This window comes from Uloborus diversus, chromosome 1 (genome assembly GCF_026930045.1).
Source record: "Uloborus diversus isolate 005 chromosome 1, Udiv.v.3.1, whole genome shotgun sequence".
Classification (NCBI taxonomy): Eukaryota; Metazoa; Arthropoda; class Arachnida; order Araneae; family Uloboridae; genus Uloborus; species Uloborus diversus.
The window spans coordinates 149,144,940-149,172,724 of NC_072731.1; the positions used below are offsets into that span (position 1 = coordinate 149,144,940).

The 27,785-nt window shown below is 33.1% G+C and overlaps 1 protein-coding gene across 1 annotated transcript in view; it reads right to left on the reverse strand.

Annotated features, from left to right (window-relative positions):
- LOC129222069 (nidogen-like) overlaps positions 1-27,785 on the reverse strand; it is a 96,698-nt gene that overhangs the window by 67,634 nt on the left and 1,279 nt on the right. The window contains exons 2-3 of the mRNA XM_054856501.1: positions 5,273-5,409; positions 2,934-3,075 (exon numbers count right to left, since the gene is read on the reverse strand). Coding sequence (XP_054712476.1) covers positions 2,934-3,075; positions 5,273-5,409 — 279 coding nt within the window. The remainder of the gene's footprint in view (positions 1-2,933; positions 3,076-5,272; positions 5,410-27,785) is intronic.

Genomic DNA, 27,785 nt, shown 5'->3' on the forward strand with positions numbered 1-27,785 from the left:
CGCGCTCATACCGCAACGAACACGTGCGTCGTGTGCCAGCATGCCTCCGGAACAACAGTGCTCATTTTCAGCTCTGTAACTAACTTGTACCGTTCTATTCTATGCTTTCATAATGTTTAAGACTATCAACTCGCCCGCCGCATGCGAGGTTCGATCAGCGATACGCTTTTTGTCAGCAAGGAACAAGTCTGCTGCAGAAATTCATCTCATCGACTGATTTGCGAAGTGTAAGGTGATACTGTTATGAGGGAAAGCAAAGTGCGTAAATTGGTAAAAGAATTCAAAGATGGCCGTGACAACGTCCATGATGAGGAGCGCTCTGGTCGCCCTTCTTTGACTACAGACGATTTGATGGCTTCAGTGGAAGCGAAATCTTCGCAAATCTGTCCATGAATTTCTGCAGTAGACAGGTTCCTTGCTGACAAAAAGCTTATCACTGAGCGAACCTTACATGCGGCGGGCAAGTTGATAGTCTTAAACATTATGAAAAAATAGAACATAACCGTACAGGTTAGCTACAGAGCTGAAAATGAGCACAGTTGTTCCCGAGGCATGCTGGTACACGACGCACGTGTTCGTTGCGGTATGCGCGCAAACTACTGGTGTCATAAAAAACGGACCTTACTTAAAAAACACGCCTTGTAATTTCACAAAATTGACTAGAATGAATTGTTTTAAAATTATTATTTTAATCTCAAAATGTTCCATTTTTCTTTTCATTGGAAAAAATTTCAAAATAAACCGTTCAATTTGGGTTACGTAAATCGAAAGAAATTCAAATAAGTAAAACATGTGATACAAGTGTAGCTACATCAATGCAGAGAAAATACTGATTATTCATTGTAATTTTTTTTATCAGTTAAATACCAAAGTTTTTACATCGAGGATATTTGGTTATAGGAGTTGTTGTTCTGTTTTCAGCAAAAACGAACGTACGTATGAAGCTTCTAAGTAAAATAGGTTTGATGGAGCAGTAATTTAGTTTTAGAGAACTTGAGGATTTAATAAGCAATTGATAGTTAACTCGACCAAAAAGGACTTTCAAACTAAAAAAAAACCGGAAAAACTCTTTATCGTTACTTTTAAAACACATTGAACCACATTTGATAAACTCGAAAACATTATCTAAAATTCCATATTTACTTCATTGAATCCAAAAGAGAAAAACCAATCTCCATATTGTGGACACTGATTAACCATTACTTTCTGTCTTTTGATCCTCCTGCACACAGTTCGTGCACATGTGTGTAGAATATGCAGCTTCTCCCGACCCTCCGATGTCTTAAAAAAGACACGTGAGCTCGAATAAGACCAATCAAGGTCTTGTTGGGCTACAATCTACTTTTCTACTGTTAACAAGTTACAAGAAAAAATGGTAATACACAGTGACATTTTTCTTTTCGAATTCATCATCTACATAAATACGGATTTCTGGAACAATTAACTTTTTTTTTATGCTAGTAAACTGCAGTGAAACATGAAAAAAAAAAAAAAAGAAATTTAGGGTAGGGTGGCCCAAAGCGGGTAGGTTAACAAAGAATGCTCAAAATTTGTAGTTATTGGATTTTATCGCAACAATTTCGGTTTTATTTCCTATCAGTGTACTTGAACGTCAAAATAAAAATGATTTTTCTATTATTTCAAACCCATTATTTATTTATTACCAAACATTGCAAACACTTGAAAAGCCCGCTTTGCCCTACCAGGGGCTCAAAGCGGGTAAGCTTAACTAATTGTGATTTGGTACATTTGTAAATCAAATATGAAGTTATGAATGATTAAATTAATTGACTAACTACTTGCCATTATGAAAAAATATATAAAAAAGTTACATTTATCCAATTTAAAGTCAGCACATTTGTTTATAAAACATAAAGAAAAAACTGATTAAATTAATAAACTAATTAATTGCCATCCTAAAAAAACCTTTTAGAGTTATACTTATCCTATTGAAATAGAAAATCTAAGTCAGAACATGTGTCAAGAAATTATAAATAAATATATGATTAAATCCTATACCCGCTTTTCCCGACCCGTTTTGTCTGAAGGCACGTTTTTTATTTCAATAATTATTACCTTAAATTTAAAAAAGAAACAAACGAAATGACCATTGTAGTTTGTAGGCGGATGGTGTCAGATTAACGTAATATTATTGATATTTAAAAAAATAAACTGGTTATTGACTAATCACAAGTTAAATACCTCCAGTTTTTTTTTAAATATGCATCTTTTTTTTTATATTTTAAATCTGGTTACACCATGCCGCTTCACTGCTGCTTCGCTGTGACTGATTGAAACTTGGGGGTGCTCTGGTAAACACGACATGCATAGACATCGCAGCTTCCACACCATGCGGCGCGGGACCGTATACAAGGAAGGGGGGTCCTAGGGTTTAACCCCTTCCCCCCCCCCCAAAAAAAAAAAATCGGTTTGGCATTTAAATGTTCGTTTATGTTTAAAAATTTCCAAAAAATATTGTTCCAGAACTCACATGTCTTTCATATGTATATTAATCGCATAAAACGCTTTCATAATAGATAACGCGAGACTTGAACATTACCACAAATAGTGCAAAGCTCCGCATGAAAGTTTTTAAACCCATCCCGAAAATTTTCTGGTTACGGCCCTGATGCGGCGGCGTACGACTGCCTACCCGCCTGGGGCGACCCCACCCGCTTTGGGCCACCCTCCCCTAAGGTAAAATAAGATTATGCAATTTTGACGAGACTCTTTTGTAAAAACGGTTGCAACACTTTTGCCTGTTTATAAGAATTAGGTTGTTGACAGTGCTTTATCATCAGTTAAGCTTCATGATGAGAATAAAGTCACAATCTACCGAATTTTTGCTCATAGATAAAAATTTATCGGCGGTTAGTCTTATTGGTTTACATGGCTTTATTTGGCATACCCACCAAAGATGAAGTAGCACTTACTTTATCAGTTCCTCTGTTGTAATGTCCCACTTCTTCCCATGTAACGATGAAGAGACTTCGAGGCTGAAATGATCCTGCATTCGAAAAATGACTTCGAATATCTCTTGTGGCTCGTTCAAGAAGTTCTGGTGCTTGAGTTTCTCTGAAATATTTTTATAATCAAGCATTATACTTATGTCTAAATTAACCTGACTGTGTTGCAAAAATGATCTGAAATAATCATGAACGTAGTGATGCAATTCCAGAAACAGGACTAAGTTGTAGAGACTTTGAAAATATTTGGTATATATGTGTATTTCTTTAAAAGTAAGAATGATTTTACTTCACTTTACAAGGACAAATCAATTCTTTAGAACGTTTTCCATTGACAAAGTTGGGAAAATTCCTGATATGAGCTGTGATCTTAAAATACGAAGTCATTCGGCATCTTGGATACATGGGGTCCTATTTATGCAAAACGAAATAAATTTAAGTTTTTCTCATTTTCCATCATAACGTTATTCAGCTAATAATGAACTACTTCAGAAAGTACTTTAGAACTATCGTATGCGTCTTCTTTATACTAATAATAAAGCTGAAAGTCTGGATCTCTGCCTCTCTGTTTGGATGTCTGTTACGCGCATAGCGCCTAGCCCGTTCGGCCGATTTTCATGAAATTTGGCACAAAATTAGTTCGTGGGATAGGGATGAGCACATTGAAGCGATTTTTCGAAAATTCGATTTTGTTCTTTTTCTCTTCCAATTTAAAAAAAATTTTATTGAGCAAATTATCATAACATGGACGAGTAAATTATCATAACGTGATCGATTAAACTATCATAACGTGTGTGAGCAAATTACCATAACATGGGCGATGAACATAGAATATTGGCGAAAAAGTCATCATCCATTTTATTTGTAAGTATGCAGAACTTTCTATTTTCTACTACGGGCAAAGCTGTGCGGGTACCTCTAGTAAGAAAATAAAAACCATCAAAATCTGACAAAGAAATAGTATGTACTATTAATTTTTTAAGCAATATGTAAACTGTTCACAATACAACACGATGTGCTTTCGTGTCGAGAGAGAACGAAGCTGTTTAAGAATTTTACTGATCGGTAGAAAAGAATCTATATAAATGCATCACACGTCGCTGTATATATTTAAAGAGTAAATCCTAGTAACCTATTTTCATGGCTACTTCGTACCAAATGCAAGAAAGAAGGGCCGGATACAGACTACCATTTTAGGGGGGGGGGGGGGTCATGACGAAGAATGACCTCCTCCTCTATGAACGAACCTACGGTTTTGGATATGAACATTTTTTCAAATTGCTCGAATTTCAATAAAAAGTACCGAATCTGCCACGAGTTATGCACCTAATAGGGCTTAAATGTTATAAATTAATTTCATAAGCAATGAAAAGTAGAACTTAAAATATTTATTTTCAAAAATAATTCACGAATCGAAAAGACTACTGAGATCCTTGACATTTTATTCATAAAGTGTTTGAATGCAATTTGAATGAATACTTTTGACGAAGGTTTTAGGGGGGTCATGACCCATGACCCTCTCCTTGTATCCACCACTGCAAGAAAGTAATTCTGATGCATACCAAAAAAAAAAAAAAAAAAGCTGGAGCAAAAAGAGCTGTGGTCAAAACGAAGCAAGGAAGCGAATTCAAGACCGAAGAAATAATGCAACGTAGCTATTGCTTGGACTATAATAAGTGAAAACTTATGCTCTAAATAGAAAAGAACATTAAAAAAAAATAATATGCACACCTTCCTTACCAGTCACCTTTCTTTTCCGTGAAAATTTGCCCTCTAAGAGAGCTTTAACCCCCCCCCCCCCCCGGCTTTAAAGGACTTAAGCTTTAAATGGGCCCCACTTAACAGCTTAGCCACTTTGAAGGTTTTTAGCGTGTCACCATCAGGTGCGCTGAATAGCAAAACTGCCATGTGTACTACAAAGCAGTTTTACTATATCTAGACCCCACTTTTATGATTGAATTAAACAATTCTTATTTTTTAAAAAAGCAGAATTCTTTTGTAGACACCTTGCATATTGTAGCCTTCAGACATTTTCTGGCATTACTTTATGGATATCAGTATTCCCTTTCCGGGGGCATATATTTTTTTCAAAATCAAAACTCTGCTTTTAGATTGGTTTTAATTATTTTTTATGAAATAGAACTAGGAAAATTAAATATACCTTTTACATAAAACTCATTCAATCTTTTTGCTGATCGGCAAATATAGTCCGACATTTGAATAAATCTAAATGTAAGGACAACTTTGAAAAAGAGGTGAATTTTAATACTTTTTTTAAATAAAAAATATCTCATTTCAGAATTTACCTGTAATAAACTCTGCCAGATCCTCTTGTGTCCACATCTGAATATAACGGTGCTATTATTGGGTAAGTAAGTGGAAATTGTGCGTTAAAAAAGGATGGAACTTCTGTTAAAAAAGACAAAAGCCCATTGTCATTTACCTGAAAAAGAAAACAAATGAGTCAACACCAACAACTAAAAGATTCAATAGATGAAATATAAATTTTAACAAGTTTAAATTCATGTAAAGCTAAAGAAATCAACTCTCCCGTATAGCAGCATCGATTTTCTAACATCAGATATTTCTCTTTCGATCAACGTTGGTTTAATAATTAGTTCAAGTATACTTGCTTTAACTGCTTTTTTTTTTTTTTTTGAAAAACAAATGTATCTTTATTGCGCAAAAGGAAATTTATTAGTTGGCATACAAGGTGTTTCTGAAATATTGGGCAAAACATTTAAGGGTGATAGCACATATCAGGGCAAACAATATACTGTCAAAAATAAGGGTCCTTAACGTCTTCGGAAGGAGATAGGCACCATTAAAGTTAAAACTTCAAATGTTCATAAAAAACGGAAAAGTTGATCGATACGTTTGCAGTTTTAGCTAAAACATTATTCTTCTTATCAGTATCTTCTTCAATATAAATTTTGAAGATGCAGTTCAAAGAATGCCGATAGAGGGCGCTTTAGACTTTCGAGTAACAAACAACTATTTCTAGCGATATTTTCGAACCTTATTAAAAGTTTTCTTATGCTTGGACTTAAATTTAAATTTTGAGCGAAAAATCAGAATCATTGGGAGTGATTAAGTGGCGATAACTGAATTGCCTTTAAAGGTTGAAATTCACTTTGTCATAAAAAAAAGTTATGCATCAAGAAAAAATTGGGCTGCAATCAACAAATTCGGCAGGAATGCAGTTTGGTAGGAGATGATTTACATTTCGTTGCCAGTAAGGTTAGGGTAAGCGCGCTATGCGCATACAAAATGCGCTTGAAAGAGGGAGAGCTTGTGTCGAAGGGCATCTCAAACGAAACTGTCGAATTGTAAGGACACTATTGTTACTAGGACGACCTTTTGCAGGTATATACTAACAATTATTGGACTTTTTAATGGGACGTACAGTAGATCTCAGAGAAGCAGGTTGGTTGCATGGGCGTATCTACCGCCACCTCGGTTGGAGCGATATGGTAGCAGCTTAGTGTAGGCAAAAATAAATGAATCACTCTATTGCGGTCGGTGAAGACATTTTAGAAACAGAAATGAGCGCGAAGATCGCGCATTATAAGAGCGGCCACCACCGTTTCCACAAGGTCGCTAACATTAGTTCCATGCCGTTTAACACCGTCCAAGAAACTGATGGTACCAAGAAAAACAATCCGAAATAGACTGGAAGACGCTGGTACCTCGAACCGACGTCCATTGCGATGGATGGATGTTCACCGATTGGATTTTCGTTGCACTTGATTAGTTGTGTTGTGACAGAGAGGAAGCGTATTATCTTTAACGATGAATCCTGATTTAGTTCCAGTAATCATAGGTAACCTATTTCACTCCATACCACGCGGTGTTTTGTCTTGCGTAGTTGCTAAAGGAGGCTATATTACTTGCTGTTTTGTAACCTTTATTTTGCCATAACTTCTTAATAAAACAATTTTTTGTTCTGAATTTGTAATAATTTCCTTATATTCTCACAGTCTACATACATTTTAAGTTTCGTGAAGATCGCTCGTTTCCTTCTGGGTGAGTTTTTTTTTTTTTTTTTTTCTGACAGAGTTCTTCAACTTCTGAACACAGTTCAGTTTGTGTAACACTTAATCGCTCCCAATGATTCTGATTTTGAGCTGAAAGTTTAAGTCCAAGAGTTAGAAAACATTCAATGATATTCAAAAATAGCGGTAAAAATAGTTATTCGTTACTCCAAAGTCTAAAGCACCCTCTATCGGCATTTTTCAAATTGCACCTTCAAAATTTATTTTCAAGAAAATACTGTTACGAAGGATAATTTTAGTGAAAACCACAAACGAATCGACCATTTTTTCCGAATTTATGATCATTTGAAATTTTGGGCTCTAAACTTTAATGACACCTATCTCCTTCTGAAGACGTTTGGGATCCATATTTTTGACATTAGGGTAGACCGACCAGTGAATGAACAACGCGTCATTTTTTAAAAGAAAATAGGCTTCCAATTTTTTTTCTAAATAAATTCACTACAAAAGCGTTTTTTATTGATATTCTAAGCTATCTGATACCTGATTGGTTAATTTGGATACGCATTTTTTTCCAGAAAAAAATTTGAAATTCTTACTGCCGTGAATCGTTCTTTTTCTCTTTCAAAATAATAAGGCTGGTTTTGTGCTATCAATTATTTTCATGCATATTATTTTTATTAATAAATTTTATTTTTCAACTCTACGAAAGAAAAATTAAGTATACATATCTAGGCTATGGATTTAAATTGTTTCAGTCAATGTAGAATGCATAGATTTTCATGTAGAGGGGTGTTCAGTCACTGGGTACGAAAAACTGCGCAAACCCAGTGAATGAACACTGGCAAAATTTCTTTTGATTTAAAAATAAATTTGAAGTTTCTTTGAGATATTTTCATTTTCGTACTCTTTTGTAATGCAGATAGTTTTATGTGCTTATTTATTTATGTATTTCATTACATATTTTATAATTTCTGTATTTTTGTTTTCGAAACAATGCACATTTTACTGAGTTTTATCTTTTATCTATCTATATCTCAATCTGTATATTACATACCTACCTACATATCTATCTATCTATCCACTTATCTATTTTACCGCTCTCAATATCTACCTATCTATCTGTCTGTCTGTCTGTCTCTGTCTAGATTTCTACCTATCTATATGTACCTATCTACTTATCTATCAATCTAACTATATATCTACCTATCTACATCTATCTATCTATATCTTTATCTCCCTTGATAGATAGGCAGGTAGATAGAGAGATAGAGAAAAAGAAATGTATATACAAAGAGAGAGAATAGATAGGTAGATGTGTATGTATGCTTGTATATAGATAGATAGATAAATAGATAGAGGAAGATATAGAGATAGATGTATTAAAAGTAAGAGGTAAATAGATATATATCTAGATAAATATAGAGATAGAATAGGTAGGTAGATAGATAGATCGATAAATTTATTGATAGATAAATAGATAGGTAGTGGTTAATAGATAGATAGGTAGATAAAGAGACTGATATAGAGATAGCTAGGTAGATAGACTGATAAAGAGAGATAGATATATAGGTAAGTAGGTAAGTGGATAGATAAGTAGATGCGTGGATAGGTAAGGAGATAGATAGATAGATAAGTAAATAGGTAAGTAGACAAATAGATATATAACTAGATAAATGGACAAGTAAGTGGATAGATAGATAAGTAGATATGTAGATAGATAGATAGAGAGATAGATAAGTAGATAAGTATATAGATAGGTAGCTATATTGGCAGGTAGACAGATAAGTAGATGCGTGCATAGATAAGGAGATAGATAAGTAGATAAATAGATATATAACTAGATAAATGGATAGGTAAGTGGATAGATAGATAAGTAGATAGATATGTAGATAGATAGATAGATAGATGGATAGATAAATAGATAGATATAAATAAATAGTGAGATAGATAGATAGATAAATATATAGTGGCTAGATATAGATAAGTAGATAGATAGTTAGATAGAAAAATATATAGTGGCTAGATATAGATAAGTAGATAGATAGTTAGATAGAAAAATATGTTTTTAGATTAACCGATAGATATGTAGGTAGACAGATAGAGACATAGATGAATATAGATATAAAAAGGCAGATATAGATAGATAGATGTAGATAGTTATATAAATAGATAGATAAATAGATATAGATAGTTATAGATAGATAGATAGATAGATCTGAAAGAAACTAAGTTTCTTTTTGAATCAAAATTTATCATGTTCATTCACTGGGTCATTGTGCCATTTTTTCTTTAAAAACCTAAAAAAGTCGGAAGCGGTACCATTTAGGTTCCAGGGATTTTTTTGAGACATTTACATAGATCAATTAAAATGTTTTAACTATCACAATCTGTATAGTATATAATTTAAAATTACTAGGATTTTTTAAAAAAGAAATTGTGCTTAGCTGTTCATTCACTGGTCGGTCTACCCTATATGGTTTGTCCTGATATGTACTATCACCCCTTATGGTTTTGCCGAAGAGTTCAGAAACACCCTTCATATAAATTATACATACATGTGTGCATATGTATGTATATTATTTAGAGTAAAGAACCCCTATTTTTTCAGGTATAGTGAGCCGGAAAATACATTCTGTTCCAAAACATAAAGCTTCAAGTGTACAGGATTCAATTAATAGTATCGTGTACATTTGTTCCGCGCCATGTTATTTGTGCGGAAAGTGAACACGATGTATACTTTCCAATAACATGCTGCGATGGTAACCCTTCTCTGTTTGAATATAGCTTCTTACTGTTCTTCTCCTAAAGATATGAATGCTTCAAAGTCAGGCCACATTTTTATCACAATCAGACGGTAAGCAGTTTTCTAATTATTTTCAAATAAAAAAAGAACAGACTTCAAAAAACAAAAAGGAACTGAAAAGTAAAAAATAATGGATCATACTTACATACGATTTTTTCCCCAAACGTATAAATCAAATTTATTTTACAATTCCTGTACAAAAATCAACTAAACTAAACACCCAATTATAAATTAAACACTGATTTTTATTACCGTACGATGAATTATTTTAATACGTAACTAATTATATACAATCTCTTAATTTTTAATAACCTTTTGAAGTCGGGGCCTCCTATAAAATACTACCTAACGTAACTGACAACCCACGTGAGTTGAACACTAATTTAACTAAACGCGAAATTGGTCTTTAAATCTAAACCTACTCAGTTACGTTAGGAGGCCTCGACTTCAAAAGGTTATTAAAAATTAAGAGATCGTATATAATTAGTTAGGTATTAAAATAATTCATCGTACGGCAATAAAAATCAGTGTTTAATTAATAATTGGGTGTTTAGTTTAGTTGATTTTTGTACAGGAATTGTAAAATAAATTTGATTTATACGTTTGGGGAAAAAATCGTATGTAAGTATGATCCATTATTTTTTACTTTTCAGTTCCTTTTTGTTTTTTGAAGTCGGTTCTTTTTTTATTTGAAAATAACTTATTTTTTGCTTTTTAGTGGTGTAAATATAAAATAAGTACATAGGTTAGAGTATGTGGTTCACTCTTTTCGTACATCTCGAGTGAGAAAGCACAGGAGTCTGAAAACAGCTAAGATGAACAAAATAGAGAAAGAAAAAGAGCACAGCGTCTCGGAGATTTCCGAAGACTGAAGAAATGCTTTTTCAAATGCGCAATTATTTACAAAGAAAATTGTCTTCATCATCAGTTTAACTTTATTAAAGTATGCTTTCCGAAAACAATTCATGAGTCACTAAAAAAACAACCTAAATCGCCTTGACTTTGCCCATAGAATTTGAAGAGTTTTCTTGATTTTTCAAGGATTCCAGCTTCAGATACTGATTTGATGACCATGGGATCACCTGGGAAGTATATATAATTTTTATATATACTTCCCAGGTGATAAATTATAAGGGTTAAGGTTATAAAAATATTTAGGGTTAACCCCAGGTTATAAAAATATAATTTTTTTTATAACCTTTTGAGGTCGGGGCCTCCTATAAACTACTATATAACGTAACTGACAACCCACCTGAGTTGAACACTAATTTAACTAAACGCGAAATTAGTCTTTAAATCCATCCTTTCCCTCGATTTCTCCAGGATCCCTTATACCCGGATTTGAAGACCATTTCAAACGAGAGAAGGAAAAAAAAAGAATTTTCCAAATTAGTCTATGCGTGTTTGAGTTTACAGGGGACAAACATAAAAAGATTCTGACGAATTGAGAGCGTCCTTTTTGAAGTTGGTTAAAAAAAGAAAAATTCTTATTGCGCATAACATTTTATACGATTCGCACTAAAAACTGATCTTTGTTCCTCTACAGGATTTATTTGTGCGTTAATCTAGTTAGAGCCATTTAACTGTCAATGATTTTCCTAACTATTTTATATTTCACAATAATACGTGTCACGTAACTCGTGAAAAAAATCACATATCTCTTTACTAGGCCCCGTTATAGATCAATACTACACTAGAAACAGAGTATCTACTGTGATGTTGTATATATGAAGATCAAAATACTACTAGAACAATGATACTAAATGAATTTCCTGTTTGCTTCAGAGGAGTCTTTATTCAAAAATTGCAATATGACTACGAATGATTAATGCAGCGGAAATAGTTAGTGAGGAGGGTACTCCCCCAAAGGAAGAGCCCTTCTATAAAAAAAACCCCTCAAAACACCCTCCCTCGCCCATAAGGGGGTACCCCTGACTAATATTAATGTTTTATGGTACTTTCTTTAACACTGAGTAAAGAAAGTACCTTTGTTTTATGGGGGGCACTTTCTTTAACAATGGATTTCATATTTAATCGTTTGATATTGAAATTGAATGAAGTTTATTGTTTTTTGCCCATAACTTTTTTCTAAGGAACACATATGGTGAAGCAAAGGTTTGGGTCTTAAGTTAGATCCCTTCTATGCATTAAACAAAAAAAAACCCGTAAAAATCGTTTTTTTAAGTGAGATGCTATAAGTTTACAAACAACAAAGCGCGAGTATGAAATTTATTTTATAATTCCAGTACAAAAATCAACTAAACTAAACACCCAGTTATAAATTAAACACTGATTTTTATTACCGTACGATGAATTATTTTAATACCTAACTAATTATATACGATCTCTCTATTTTTTATAACCTTTTGAAGTCGGGGCCTCCTATAAACTACTACATAAACTACTACGTAACTGACAACCCACCTGAGTTGAACACTAATTTAACTAAACGCGAAATTAGTCTTTAAATCTATCCTTTCCCTCGATTTCTCCAGGGTCCCTTATACCCGGACTTGAAGACCATTAGACGGCAGGGAGGAGTATACCGTTTCAAGCAGGAAAAGAATTTTCCTAATCTGTACATGCATCTTCTAGTAATCGCGGAGCATAGTACATAAAAAAAAATCCAACCAAGTCTGTAAATTAATATTACTCTAACTGTAAATTAAGCTAACTGTTTCATAAAATATTAAATCTAGAATACTAGTCAAATTTCTGAAATCGAACGCCAGTTACGATATATTTATTAAGGAACATGAATTTAATCTTCGGAGGGAGCGGCGGGGGAATTTTTGTCTTAAATTGAACACTAATTTAACTAAACGCGAAATTAGTCTTTAAATCTATCCTTTCCCTCGATTTCTCTAGGATCCCTTATACCCGGATTTAAAGACCATTTCAAACGAGAGAGAAAAAAAAAAGAATTTTCCAAATTAGTCTATGCGTGTTTGAGTTTACAGGGGACAAACATAAAAAGATTCTGACGAATTAAGAGCGTCCTTTTTGAAGTTGGTTAAAAAAAGAAAAATTCTTATTGCGCATAACATTTTATACGATTCGCACTAAAAACTGATCTTTGTTCCTCTACAGAATTTATTTGTGCGTTAATCTAGTTAGAGCCATTTAACTGTCAATGATTTTCCTAACTATTTTATATTTCACAATAATACGTGTCACGTAACTCGTGAAAAAAATCACATATCTCTTTACTAGGCCCCGTTATAGATCAATACTACACTAGAAACAGAGTATCTACTGTGATGTTGTATATATAAAGATCAAAATACTACTAGAACAAAGATACTAAATGAATTTCCTGTTTGCTTCAGAGGAGTCTTTATTCAAAAATTGCAATATGAGTACGAATGATTAATGCAGCGGAAATAGTTAGGGAGGAGGGTACTCCCCCAAAGGAAGAGCCTATAAAAAAAAGCCCCTATAAAAAAATACCCCTCAAAACACCCTCCCTCGCCCATAAGGGGGCACCCCTGACTAATATTAATGTTTTATGGTACTTTCTTTAACACTGAGTAAAGAAAGTACCTTTGTTTTATGGGGGGCACTTTCTTTAACAATGGATTTCATATTTAATCCTTTGATATTGAAATTGAATGAAGTTTATTGTTTTTTGCCCATAACTTTTTTCTAAGGAACAAATATGGTGAAGCAAAGGTTTGGGTCTTAAGTTAGATCCCTTCTATGCATTAAACAAAAAAAAAAAAAAAAAACGTAAAAATCGTTTTTTTTTAAGTGAGATGCTATGAGTTTACAAACAACAAAGCGCGAGTATGAAATTTATTTTATAATTCCAGTACAAAAATCAACTAAACTAAACACCCAGTTATAAATTAAACACTGATTTTTATTACCGTACGATGAATTATTTTAATACCTAACTAATTATATACGATCTCTTTATTTTTTATAACCTTTTGAAGTCGGGGCCTCCTATAAACTACTACATAAACTACTACGTAACTGACAACCCACCTGAGTTGAACACTAATTTAACTAAACGCGAAATTAGTCTTTAAATCTATCCTTTCCCTCGATTTCTCCAGGGTCCCTTATACCCGGACTTGAAGACCATTAGACGGCAGGGAGGAGTATACCGTTTCAAGCAGAAAAAGAATTTTCCTAATCTGTACATGCGTCTTCTAGTAATCGCGGAGCATAGTACATAAAAAAAAATCCAACCAAGTCTGTAAATTAATATTACTCTAACTGTAAATTAAGCTAACTGTTTCATGAAATATTAAATCTAGAATACTAGTCAAACTTCTGAAATCGAACGCCAGTTACGATATATTTATTAAGGAACATAAATTTAATCTTCGGAGGGAGCGGCGGGGGGATTTTTGTCTTAAATTGAACACTAATTTAACTAAACGCGAAATTAGTCTTTAAATCTATCCTTTCCCTCGATTTCTCTAGGATCCCTTATACCCGGATTTGAAGACCATTTCAAACGAGAGAAAAAAAAAAAAAGAATTTTCCAAATTAGTCTATGCGTGTTTGAGTTTACAGGGGACAAACATAAAAAGATTCTGACGAATTGAGAGCGTCCTTTTTGAAGTTGGTTAAAAAAAGAAAAATTCTTATTGCGCATAACATTTTATACGATTCGCACTAAAAACTGATCTTTGTTCTTCTACAGGATTTATTTGTGCGTTAATCTAGTTAGAGCCATTTAACTGTCAATGATTTTCCTAACTATTTTATATTTCACAATAATACGTGTCACGTAACTCGTGAAAAAAATCACATATTTCTTTACTAGGCCCCGTTATAGATCAATACTACACTAGAAACAGAGTATCTACTCTGATGTTGTATATATGAAGATCAAAATACTACTAGAACAATGATACTAAATGAATTTCCTGTTTGCTTCAGAGGAGTCTTTATTCAAAAATTGCAATATGACTACGAATGATTAATGCAGCGGAAATAGTAAGGGAGGAGGGGGAAGGAGGAAGGAAAAAGGAAGAGCCCTTCTATAAAAAAAAATACCCCTCAAAACACCCTCCCTCGCCCATAAGGGGGCACCCCTGACTAATATTAATGTTTTATGGTACTTTCTTTAACACTGAGTAAAGAAAGTACCTTTGTTTTATGGGGGGCACTTTCTTTAACAATGGATTTCATATTTAATCGTTTGATATTGAAATTGAATGAAGTTTATTGTTTTTTGCCCATAACTTTTTCCTAAGGAACAAATATGGTGAAGCAAAGGTTTGGGTCTTAAGTTAGATCCCTTCTATGCATGAAACAAAGAAAAAAAAACGTAAAAATCGTTTTTTTAAGTGAGATGCTATGAGTTTACAAACAACAAAGCGCGAGTATGAAATTTATTTTATAATTCCAGTACAAAAATCAACTAAACTAAACATCCAGTTATAAATTAAACACTGATTTTTATTACCGTACGATGAATTATTTTAATACCTAACTAATTATATACGATCTCTTTATCTTTTATAACCTTTTGCAGTCGGGGCCTCCTATAAACTACTACATAAACTACTACGTAACTGACAACCCACCTGAGTTGAACACTAATTTAACTAAACGCGAAATTAGTCTTTAAATCTATCCTTTCCCTCGATTTCTCCAGGGTCTCTTATACCCGGACTTGAAGACCATTAGACGGCAGGGAGGAGTATACCGTTTCAAGCAGAAAAAGAATTTTCCTAATCTGTACATGCGTCTTCTAGTAATCGCGGAGCATAGTACATAAAACGAGCTGATGTGTGCATCACATGACTTCCTTTTACTCCAATTTAATGTCATTTCCCCATTATTCGCTATTTTAATGTGATTCAATATTTATTCTCTAAATATCACCAACAATGGCCAAATTGAAACCAAAAAAAAAAAAAACTCCGCCAAATTTGTCGCCAAGTTGGCGACAAAACTTGGCGACCAAAAGACTGGCGATATATCGCCAAGTGTCCGACAAATTATAACGCCACTTGAGTTTACATCGAAATTAACAATGATTTCCCCCCAAAAAGGTGCAAAAGACCCCCTTAGGAACATCCGAAAGCAACCAAAAGGGGAGGTGCACAACTAGACCCCACTACGAGTCTATGTACCAAATTTCAACTTTCTAGGACATACCATTTTTGAGTTATGCGAGATACATACGCACATACGCACATACGCACATACACACATACGCACATACATACAGACGTCACGAGAAAAGTCGTTGTAATTACCTCGGTGATGGTCAAAATGGATATTTCGCGTGTCTATACATTCTTAGGCACTTTTCCGCATGTGGTCGAATCGAAAAAAAAACTCAACATTCATTTGTGGGTGAGCAAAATGGAAATTAAGGGCGATTTTTGAGTGAAAATTTTTTCGCGAATACAATACTTCCTTTTTTGTAAAAGGAAGTAAAAAAATCCAACCAAGTCTGTAAATTAATATTACTCTAACTGTAAATTAAGCTAACTGTTTCATGAAATATTAAATCTAGAATACTAGTCAAACTTCTGAAATCGAACGCCAGTTACGATATATTTATTAAGGAACATAAATTTAATCTTCGGAGGGAGCGGCGGGGGGGATTTTTGTCTTAAATTCCCCTTGAATTTAACACTAAATATGTTTCAAAACTGAAATGTTAAAAAAAAAAAAAAAAAAAAAAAACTTTGAGACTAAATGAAGTTATTTATTAGCAAAAAAAATTATAATAAATTAATTAATTCAACTATTTTCGTAGTAAAATGCACTTAATTTACTGATTTGCTATATGAGTAAGAAATACATTAGTAAGACAAAATTAAAATTATTTTAAAATTAGCAGGCGGCGTCGTAAAAATCAAACCCCGATGCGAGAGAATTACATACGTATTGTTCAAAACAGATACCTTCCGTCGAAAAAATGCACCGTTCACGCCAAAACCACGTGACCTCCTGTGACGTATCGCGCAGTGACGAAAGCTAGTCTACGTAGCCACAACGTGTGAAATTTAAAGTTTCTTAGATTTCTCCAAGACTCCTCAACAGATCCAGACAAAATTAACATGGGACCATCTGGGAAGCATACCCTTCCAGACAAAAAAAGAATTTTTCAAATCGGTGCAGTATTCTTGAAGTAATACGGAAACACACATAAAAAGCCGCAAGCCGAAATCATAACCTCCTTTTTTGATGTCGGTTAAAAACGGCAGACACCTTGACGAGCTAACTTTTCAGCATTTGCTATCCTGATAAATCTTCTCCACACTAATTCCGACACCTGATGATTTTGGTCTCAATAGCGTGCTGTTTTTGTGTAATGTGTCTAAATTACATATGTAATTAAACACATCTGCTGCTTAATTTTTGGTGGTATGACAACTTGTCAGTTTCCACGTGCATTAATGATAATGAATCTGGAAACATAGGGTTCATAGGCGATAATGGTGGGTGGTGGCACATCTGAAAAATACGGAATTGGAGAAAATCCAGATTTTGTGTAATACTACTTTTTATAATCAAGTTCTACAGTATACGGGAAAAAAATATTAAGTTATGTTTCTGGTTGGTTCTCATAGTCAAAATTAAGTGTGTCGGTAAAAGTTGTATATTTTTATTCTAAATTGGAATTCTTATGACAAACTGGAATTAATTAGATCATATATTTTCTTCGTCACTATACACCCGTTGTGTAAACTAACTTTGCGTCAATATTTATGAAAAGAAAGACCATTGAATTCAGATTTGAAAACAATAATAGTTCTATTTTTACAAGATTTTGAGATTTGCCACTATTGCCGTCGGAGGGAGACATAGATACAAGTCAAAATAATAGGAATATGCACTTAAAAATTAGCAGGTTTTTCGGCCGGAGTGGACAGGAATTTACGAACAATATTCCTTGTCAAAAGTTACTATTATTGAGTAAATTGACTTGATCTTTGCCACTATAAATATAAAATTCCAAACTATGAAATGAACGAACGCTACCTTGTAATTGTCCCTACGAAAGCACTGGATGTCGTAATAGTAGTCCAATTTTGTCACAAGTTTCAGTCAGTGTTTTGTGTATGCTGATAGTAAATTCAGGCATTACTGAAAACTGAAGGAAAATGGTACCGAAAAAAATCCTTTCACGTATTAATATATAAAGATAGAATAGAATTTGGTTAAATTTATAGATCGAAATAAATCGCATTAATTCTATCATTCGAAAACTAGTTTCTTTTGTGCGTGTACGATAAGAATTGTATTGCGAATCTCCGTCAAAAAATGGAAACAAAAGGTTTGTTACAGAAAATATCTTTTGCACTTTTCAATTTATCCCTAATCCAAATAAAACCAATTACTCACTTAAGTACACTAAAATGCTCTGATAAAGCAGAGCATTTTAGTGTACTCTGCTTTATCAGAGCATTTTCTGATAAAGCAGAGTACACTAAATCGTTCATATTATTCTTACTAAAAAGAATAATATGAACGATAAAATCTAAAAACAAATGAATGTTTGGGAACGGTGATATAATCCCATTTTTTCTAATTCGATTTAACTGAGCGATTGAAGTGCACTTTTCCACACCCTGACATCTTTGATTTTAAGTTAGCAAACACTTCATTTCTCCAGATATGGTCGATGAATTTGAAAATTCATTAAACAGATAAAAAGGCCAGAATACTTAGATTATTTCTGTTAGAACAGCGCTATCGTTTCCCAAGGTAGTCTCTGATCTTTATGTCAAAGAACTGCGCAGATTTCTTTATCGTCACTTCCTCATTGTTGAAAAGTCACAGCGCATCAGCTTTACATAAAATGACACAGGAAACACTCGAGACGCGATTATTTTGATTATTTATTTATTTTTCAATGAAAGTACGATTAACTTAAAAAGTTTTCTTGCATAAGTTTAATTACTGCGTGATATCACTGGTCTGCAGTGGTTCACAACAACGGCCGGATTAACTTTTTCATTTTTTGAACCAGCCATAATTTTGACGGGTAAAATTTTCTTGTCTATTTCCATTCCATTCCATTAGTAGAAACAAGAAACCCAACGAGGCAAAACCCAATGAAATCCTTTCAAAATTCGTGATTGCAAAAAGAAAAAAAAAAAAAAACTTTTAATTAATGCGTTAAAATTTAAATGGATGCTGGATGTTTTCCTCTAGTTTCATGCTGTCACCAGGGCTGCGGAGTCTGAGACATGGAACCAGCGTCGGACGATGATGCGGTAAAAGAGTTGGAGCCAAAGTAGGAAGTCAATGGCTTTAACATTCCAAAAGTCGAAGTCGGTCATGTTCCCTAGAGTCCTCAAATTTGCCAGAGCTGAGGATTCATGCGGAGTTGTGGAGTCAGAGTTCTACTGATTTTGGGGCAACGGAATCGCAGTCGGTCAGTTTCTTTCCCGACTCCACATCCACATGCCTGGTTGTTACGGTGGCTTAAATAGTTCTTAACACCCCCTACTCTCTTACGCTAGCCCACTTTCCGGGTGTTCTTTAAAAAAGAAAAGTTTTTGTTAAATTTGGTTGTGGGAAAAAAATTACAATTAGTCACTATAGGGGTCAATCCGATCTATTCATCATTTTGGTTCCAAGAAGGGTTCACCCGAGTGGAAAAAAGTAAGTCTGACCAAAATTTTAAGTGGGATCTTTAAAGCTGAAGTGCGAGTTTTTTTTTTTTTTTTTTTCTTTTTTTTTTTTTTTATTCCCACTGTTTGAACGTTTTAGATAAATATTTATTTGAACAGAGTATTTGGTATCATGTAGCACAAAACTTATTTATCGATCATAACATCTAAAGAGAACGTTCCATTTGTTTACTAGACTAAATATGCATCTTATTATTTTAGAGATATTGATTATTTTTTAAAGAAAAATTAAAATTTAAAGTATCTTAATTTCTGCTACATAAGCTAGATTTTTTTCTTTTTTAAATCATTTACGAAATGGTGAGCTAATATATTACACCCAATTATTATAAAAATATATGAATGCTTTAAAAAAAAAAAGTGAAAATGGGCAATTTTGCAGACAAAAACATTTTGGGTCAGCTTCGACCCAAAATGCGTTAAAAAATACGTTCTGTTTGGTGAATCTAAGAGCAGGAAAGCAACTCTTAAGTTTCAAAACGTGTTTGAGCCGTTCAGTTAGCCCAAATAACAAAGCTATTCTCAATCTTATATTCCTGTTTCTTTAAGGGCTAAATTCCTAGATTCTTCTGTTCATTGATAAGATGATAGTTGCAAGCTATAGTTAGCCATTTCATTTAATTTGGCTATCTTCCTGAAAGAAATATGAAAAATAGAACAATCCACTCATAGGCGGATTTACGGGGGTGCCAGGGGGTGCACCGCACCCCCAACATTTTTCGTCGGGTTTTGAAAAAACTTAATTTAGTATATTTCACCCAGAAATGCAGTTGGGGGAAAAAATTCATAGCTGCTATACTCAGAGCTAGCTGCCAACCTTTGAAAATCCAAAATCGTAGCTGCATTTCGCGGCGGTGGGGGGGGGGGGGGGGGGGGGGGGGGGGGGGGGGGGGGGGGCGCTGCTTCAGAATCAAACAGTGATAAATTGTCAACAGTATAATGGAGAAAAACGTGATACTTAATGAATTTCAAATATAATACAGAAAATATTAATACGGAATAAAAGATTTTATACTGAATATTTTAAGATAATAAATTCTTGATTATTAGCTGTACCTTTCACCCGGTCGTCATGTCTTTTTCAAGTAACATCACGACCACCATTTTCAATTGAAAAATCGCTATTGCAAATAGTACATCTTACTAAAACAGTCTTTAAAGATGAAACAAAGAACGACCAAATGCTTTTATATTCTTCACGACATTTTTGGCAGTTTTTTCCGCTTTTTTTTGCCGAAGAACCCATAAAATGCATGAAAACTAAACCGGCAGCACACGTCTAGAAATTTGATTTTCTGAACTTACCGATTTAGTTTTCATGCAGTTTGTGATTTTCTTTTTTTTTTTTTTGGGGGGGGGGAGGGGGCTGGGGGGAGGTTCTTGGGTTATAAATTAAAAATGCAGAAAATCGTTATTTTTGGACCCGCATTCGTAGTGTCGTAGTTTTAATCGGTAATTCGTAGAAACTACGATTTTTTCGTAGCAGTTGGCAGCTCTGGTTATACTAGAAAATTTGCTTGAATCCAGTGTATCACCACAGGTCACTAGGGCGAGAAACACATAACTGTGCTCATATTAAGAATTAAAGTAATTTTATCCATTTGGGAAAAAAAAAACGTAATTCATAATTTCATGCAAATAAATAAATTTCTCAAACAATTTATTGTTCAGTGCTGCTTAATGTGTAGAATAATTGCATGTTCTGTAATTGGGCATTTATTCGTACATCAAACATCAATACCAATTCTTCTATTTTGAAACAACTATGGCTAATCAAGTCCGAAAAAATCACTATTGCAACAAACTTAATCAATAAAATCTACTCTGAAATCAACTAAAATCCAACATTTTTAAGGTAAATTTTCGAACATTTTTGAAGGAGGATTCCCGGACATTTTGCTGCAGTGGTGCATCCAGGGGGGAGGGGTCACAAGACTGGTGACCCTCCCCACAAAATGCTGAGTTGATGTTTTTAAAAAAAGTATTTTTAATTACTGAAGAGAGGAAAAGATCTCATTTTGGGAACAATCAGTTCTTTTAAGAAAAAAAAGAATGTTGGGAAAAAATCCTAATTTCTCTTTCAAAAGGGAATATTGACATTTAAATTTTTCAACAGCTTCATATTATTGTCGGCGAATTGTATGCCTCCTACACCCCCTCTTCATACAATCCTCTTTCTTTAATATCTCTCCGCGCCCCCCCCCCCTTTTTCATTTTTTTCTATTAGTCCTCAAAATTTTTCTTCGAAGCCCTCTCTCCAGCCAAAGTTATTACAGAGTATCTCAAATTTTGTTTCTTAGGCTTCACTTTCGCAAAATTTCCAAGGAAGATCCTCTAATCACCTGAAAACATCGAAAATAGTTTACAATTGCGTTTTTGGAGCTTCGTTTTTGAAAAACTGCAGTGTCCCTAACGTTACCAAATATGGTCTAACACTCATGTGTTTAAGACTTCAATTTTGGAAAATATTCGAACAAGGGCCTCTTTTCTAATATCATCAAAGATTGTTAATATTTTGGTTTTGAAAACTAGTATTTCGTAATATTTAAGTGGGAGAATCTTTTGGGACAGTAGCCTTCGAAATCCTTTTTTTAATACCATGGAGTATTTATTCCATAAGAACTTCATTTTTAGGACTTAAATTTCGAAACTTTTCCAGGGGAGAGCTCCAGAACACCCTGTCGGTAACAGCATCAAAAATTGTCCACGATAGCGTTTTTGGAACTTTAATTATGAAAAACTAAAAAGGTAGTGTGGGGGGGGGGGCGTATTTCTATCTGTTTTTCAAAAACTCGATTGGAGACAGTGCATGAGTCTCATTCCTAACCCAAACTATAAATATGAACTATAATCACATTTATAAGACTTTAAACTTCTAAAAATAGCCTTGGAGCTCCATGTACCTTTCTTGCCCCTAAAATGTCACTAAGAACTGTAATACTGCGTTTTTCAAAATTACTATTGCAAATTTTTTTCTGGGGCGTGAATCCCATTCCAAACTAAAAACTGGATTCACGCATTGTTAATCAAATCTAACTATATGCTATCTAACAACATCGACTTTTGTTTAAGAGTTTATTTGCAGTTTGAGATGATAAAAATTGCCCATCCCCTAATGTTACTAAATATGGTTTACATCGCGTTTTTTAGACCTAAAATTGCGCCACTCCCTAAAATTATTTTCCGATTTCGCCACTTCCTTGCCCCCCCCCCCACCCCCAGATCCCTGGTATTGTAGCACCACCCAAATTTTCGGCCTAAATCCGCCTATAAATCCGCTAATGGTAATCAGCGAGAACAGCCTGCAGAGGGATTTTATTGAGTGAGTTTTTTTGAAAAAAAAAAATGCGTAACTTGTGCAGTAGCATAACTAGAGGTTGGCAGAAGTGGCTCTTGCCAGGGACGCAGCAACGGGGGAAAGGGGGGGGGACATTTCGACTACTAAGTGTATTATTTTTTTATTTTTTAAACAGATTATCTAAGCAGAAAAATGCTTTTATTAATAAAAAATAAAACTAAAAAAAAGTCTCGCAAAGAATAAGAGCTTCGAGGGTAAAATAAATCAATCCTCACGTTCTATGCTGGATGTTTCCTTTTTTTTTCGGGGAGGGGCTACATTTTGTCGTGCATAATTTGAAGTGTATAGTTTTTCTTATGCTAAGTATTTATTGTCATAATAATAAATAATATAGCCATAAACATCTTATTTTAACAAAATATTGGGAGGCCTTAATTAGCGAATATATAAATACTTTTATTTTGCCTGTATGTAAACGGTCGTGTTTTTTAGTCAATTTCAGATCAGCAATGTTATTTGCATTTGCTTTGCTTCCCTAATTATAATAGAATTTTTTAAATGCTTTGATTTTGATTTTTTAAAAAATTAATTTTTTTTTATTTATTTTAGTAGATGTGTAATTGCTTATTGTACATTCTCCTGGTTTGAAACAAATTCTATTAAAAGTTAAGCTGTTTAGCCAAAACAATAATAATAAACACATTGCTGATTGCTATAAACGGAACTGAAAAATGTTTATTCTCATTTGGTTCAAGAATGCACATTATTTATCTTTTTAAGCGAATTGCAAATATTATTGGTTTTATTGACTTTATGTGAAATGGTGGGGGGAGAATTAAAATGTTTGGGAAGGAGGAAAATTCTCAATTTGCCGAATGAAATCCCAATTTTACCGAGTGATAAAATTCGAGTAATCACACATATATATACATACATAACATCTACTGCGAAGGAAAATTGGGCATCATTGAAAACAATTCAAAAATAGAAAATAAGAATATAAAGGTCACAATATTGTTTTCTAATTTGTTGAATCAATTTGTGAAATGTCCCCCAACCCCTATTTTTTTTATTTGGGTGGACACAGTGACCTCCGGTGACATCAGGATAACGCTGTGAGGGGGGGGGGGTGCAATTTCTTAAGTTCGCCGGGGGCGCCATACCCCCTAGCTACGCTACTGATTCAAGACATAATTATAAGATTTTTATTAAAAATTAAAAACTCGAGAAAGTCTTTAGATTGAATATCCTTTGTGATAATTATCGCTCAAGTCGTTTTCGCAAAGATTAAATCATGTTTCAAATGGTTTTACAATACAATGACTTCGCCTGTTAGGGAATTTCAGAATTGCACAAAATCTTCCTTAAACAGACTAATTAACTCAAAATTGATAATTCCTTAAAAAGTTTCTCAAAAACTTTCATCCTCCCTTCACAATTAGCAAATCAACCACTTGACTGAAAGACTTTCCCGGTGGCAAAACTTGAAATTAATTTACAGCAGGTGCAAATGTATGCTCATAATGGAAATTTAAAATCGTCTTTTCAGATTTCTCTCGATATTTTAAACTTTTTAATGATTAATTTTAAACTTCATTATTCATTCTCTCCTAATTACTTTTTTAAGGATAAATCCATTTTTCAATATTTTCATACAAACTACTGGACTGAAAACTCATTGAAATTATATTACGAACCCTTTTAGGATTTTGATTCTTATTGACGCAGCTCTTAGAATATTATTTAACTTCATGTTAAGGACGCTCATACATTTCACAAAGAAAAACAAAAAGGAACATAAATGAAAAAGAGGCTCTTAGAAAAACACGTTTTGAATAGTTTCCGCACTCATTTCCAGCTATTTGTTTGCCTTTCAAATTTTAATGAAGTGACCCATGCTTTTTATTTGCTTCCTCAATCACCCCCCCCCCTTTTTTCTTAAATTTTCTATTTATTATTTTACCTTTATTTATTTTTTTCATTATAATTACTATTTTTTATTGAATATCATACAACCCATCAACCAATCGTTTTGACCTCTCTTAATGTCTTAATCATTCTAAAACTAGGCTAGAGTGCTTATTTTATTAGAAGATACGCATTAGTTATATCTAGAACAATGGAATGGAGACACATTTTAAGCAATAAGTGTCTTCAAAACGTTATTAATTTATTTAAAAAATAGTTTAGCCATTAAACTAACTTTTACACGAAACTTTCTTTGTATTATTTATTTTAAATCAATATGAACTGTAGGGTGATTCAGGAATACATATAAAAAAAGGTTTCTCCTAGACAACAGGACACCCTTCGATCTTTTTATATTTGGATAGTAATATACTGGAAGAATTTTAGCTTCCTATTTCAAATGAAAGAGGGTGCTCGACCCCTTCCGCCAAACTTCATGAGTATGGGGAGATGAGTTAACAAAATACATTGAACTGAAGAAACAATGCTGCACATTATCATATACACTACTAATATGCATATAAATTGCAATAAAATAATTATTTACAAAAAAAAAAAAACAGCTGGGAAAATTAAATGTTTCTAAATTTGTGGCATTTTATATGCTACGGCTAATGTTAAATAAAGGGGTCACTGAGCACCGTCTTAAAATTTAAGTAAGAAGCTAAAACTTTTACAGCATAATACTGTTAGTAAGTCTTAAAAAAGGGGGGGGGGGGGGTCCTGGACTCTAGCTGGAAAAAAAAGTTTTTTTGAACCACTCTAAGGTACTCACCATGTTTTTTGACTTCATTATTTAAAGTGGATAACTAAGTACAGGTATACAACTTAGCCTTCTTTAAACATTACCGAATTCAATGTGATTGATTTTTTTTTTCATCAAATGGTTGTAACAAACTAAACAATATAAACCATAGAAAACATTGGAATATGAACAAAAATCATTTTTTAATCGTTTTGTTTTCACAAGCTTTATTGTAAAAATTATTTTAGTGTGAAAAATGTATTTTTCTGACGCTTTATATTTTTGTTGCATTTCAACACGTTCTTATGTCATATTTTAACGCCAAACTGTTTGTCTCTGCGTCAGCTAATATTCTTCTACTCATTAAAAAAATAATAATAAAAAATAAATAAAATTAAAAAAAAAACCCTTTAAAATGCTTCATAGGTTACTTATGTACAAAAGCATTGATAACTGATTATACAGAATTAAATGAACCTCCTTTTTAAAATATGATTTTTTTTTTGTGATTATTAATAAAACTAGAAAATCGCCCGTCAAGGTATGACGGGGGAAAATTGATTCTACATTCTAGCGAAGAAATTACCTGTTTGGTGATACTTTGATGATTGAAATTTTAACCCCAGTGGAATTAAATCTTAACTCCAGTAGATAACGTTTATTGTTGACCACTTTTTCGTTTCTTCATTCTCCTAAAATGACAGTCTTACCAGTAATGCAGTTACGTTACCGGATCCAATTCAGTCTTATCAAAATGAAACATTTCCCTGCCCCCCCTCCATGTCAAACATTACCAAAAAATATTATCAAATTATCATACCGTGGCGCGAGTTTCATTGTTGGTGACGTCAGGAGCGTTACTCGATCAGTGATATATATGAGGATTGATTTAAAAATGTCGGACACGGTCTTTACTATTTTTGCAAGAATGATCCGCCAATATTTGAACCAGTTCAAGCATTACTTTTTTTGAAGAAACACAAAATTAAAAAAAAAAAGACATTTTAAGAGGGCAAGGGGAAAAAAAGAACTTGAATCGTAAAAGATTTAAATTGTAACGAATTTGAGGGGGAAAAAAGGAATTAATACTAAAACAATCGATAGTTTTAAAAAGGATGAGGAATAGGGGAACGTTGAGAAAAGTGAAGAAGTTTAGATGACTTACGTTTTCAAATGAATATGTTGTAAATTTGTTTTGAAATCTACAGACCATAAAAAAGAACAATGTATTTTAACATAAATATTGCAATGAACAATTATTATTTTTCATTTTCGGTAGTACATTTGTAACTTTTAAAAAAGAGAAATTTTAAAATGAGAAAAAGCAAAATATTTTTTAAATAAAATATTTTCTATTTGATAAGGTAAAATATTTTTTGTCAAATGAGTGAATGAATAAATAATGACGCAATTAACGAATAAAAAATTAACATTGAGAGAAAAAATGAGGACATGGAGAAGAAAATAAATGAATGAATGAATAAATGAAATTATGAGCGAAGGATTGTAAATAAATTAATAATGGAATGCTGAAGTGATTGAACAAATGAATGAAATGAACATTTTTTATTTTTTTTTGAAATGCGCGCACTTTCAATTGCATTGTGCATTAGAAAAGAAAACACGCCTGATAATAACTAAGTACTGAATTGAACATCAATAGATCTCAGTTACTGTTTATCACGTTAATTACAAAGACTTTACCATTTTATAATTACAAAAATTACTTTTGATAAACTACAAAATATCACAATATGTGTATCAAATCTTGAAAGCGACTTGTATTATCATATACCTTTATCTCCAGAGCTTCTTTTCTTTTTTTTTTCCTTTCTTGACTGGAATCAACACTACGTTTAAGAACGTAGTTAAAATACTGCTAGATATAGCTGGCTCTACGAATTGAAAATATTTTACTAATTCTCTTCACTCCGCTAATTTACTTTTCTCTACGTTCCCCAACAATAACTCAGTGTTAACAGTTATTACACTTCATGTAAATGTAAGCAAACAGTGAAAAAACAATTAGCATAAATTTAGAAAGCTGTATGTGGTAAATAACCCAGGTCAGAAAAAAAGAAAATTAAGAAATCAAGTGCATGGGACTTTTTTAGAAAAATTTCTCAATTTTAGAGTGTTAAATTCAAAAAATGATCTCTATTATTTCCAATTTTCCCACCAAAACATTAGGATTTTACATTGAAAAAACTCAGAAGTGTTTAAAAAAATAATATCTTTTAAGAATTACCTATGCACAACTTATAATTAGCAAATAATATGTTTTATGCATATATAATTAATAAAATAAATAAAATACTAATGAGTAACAACTAAGTAAAAACAGTGCAAGCAACAATCACGTCCCTCCAGTCTGTTAAGATGTTCTA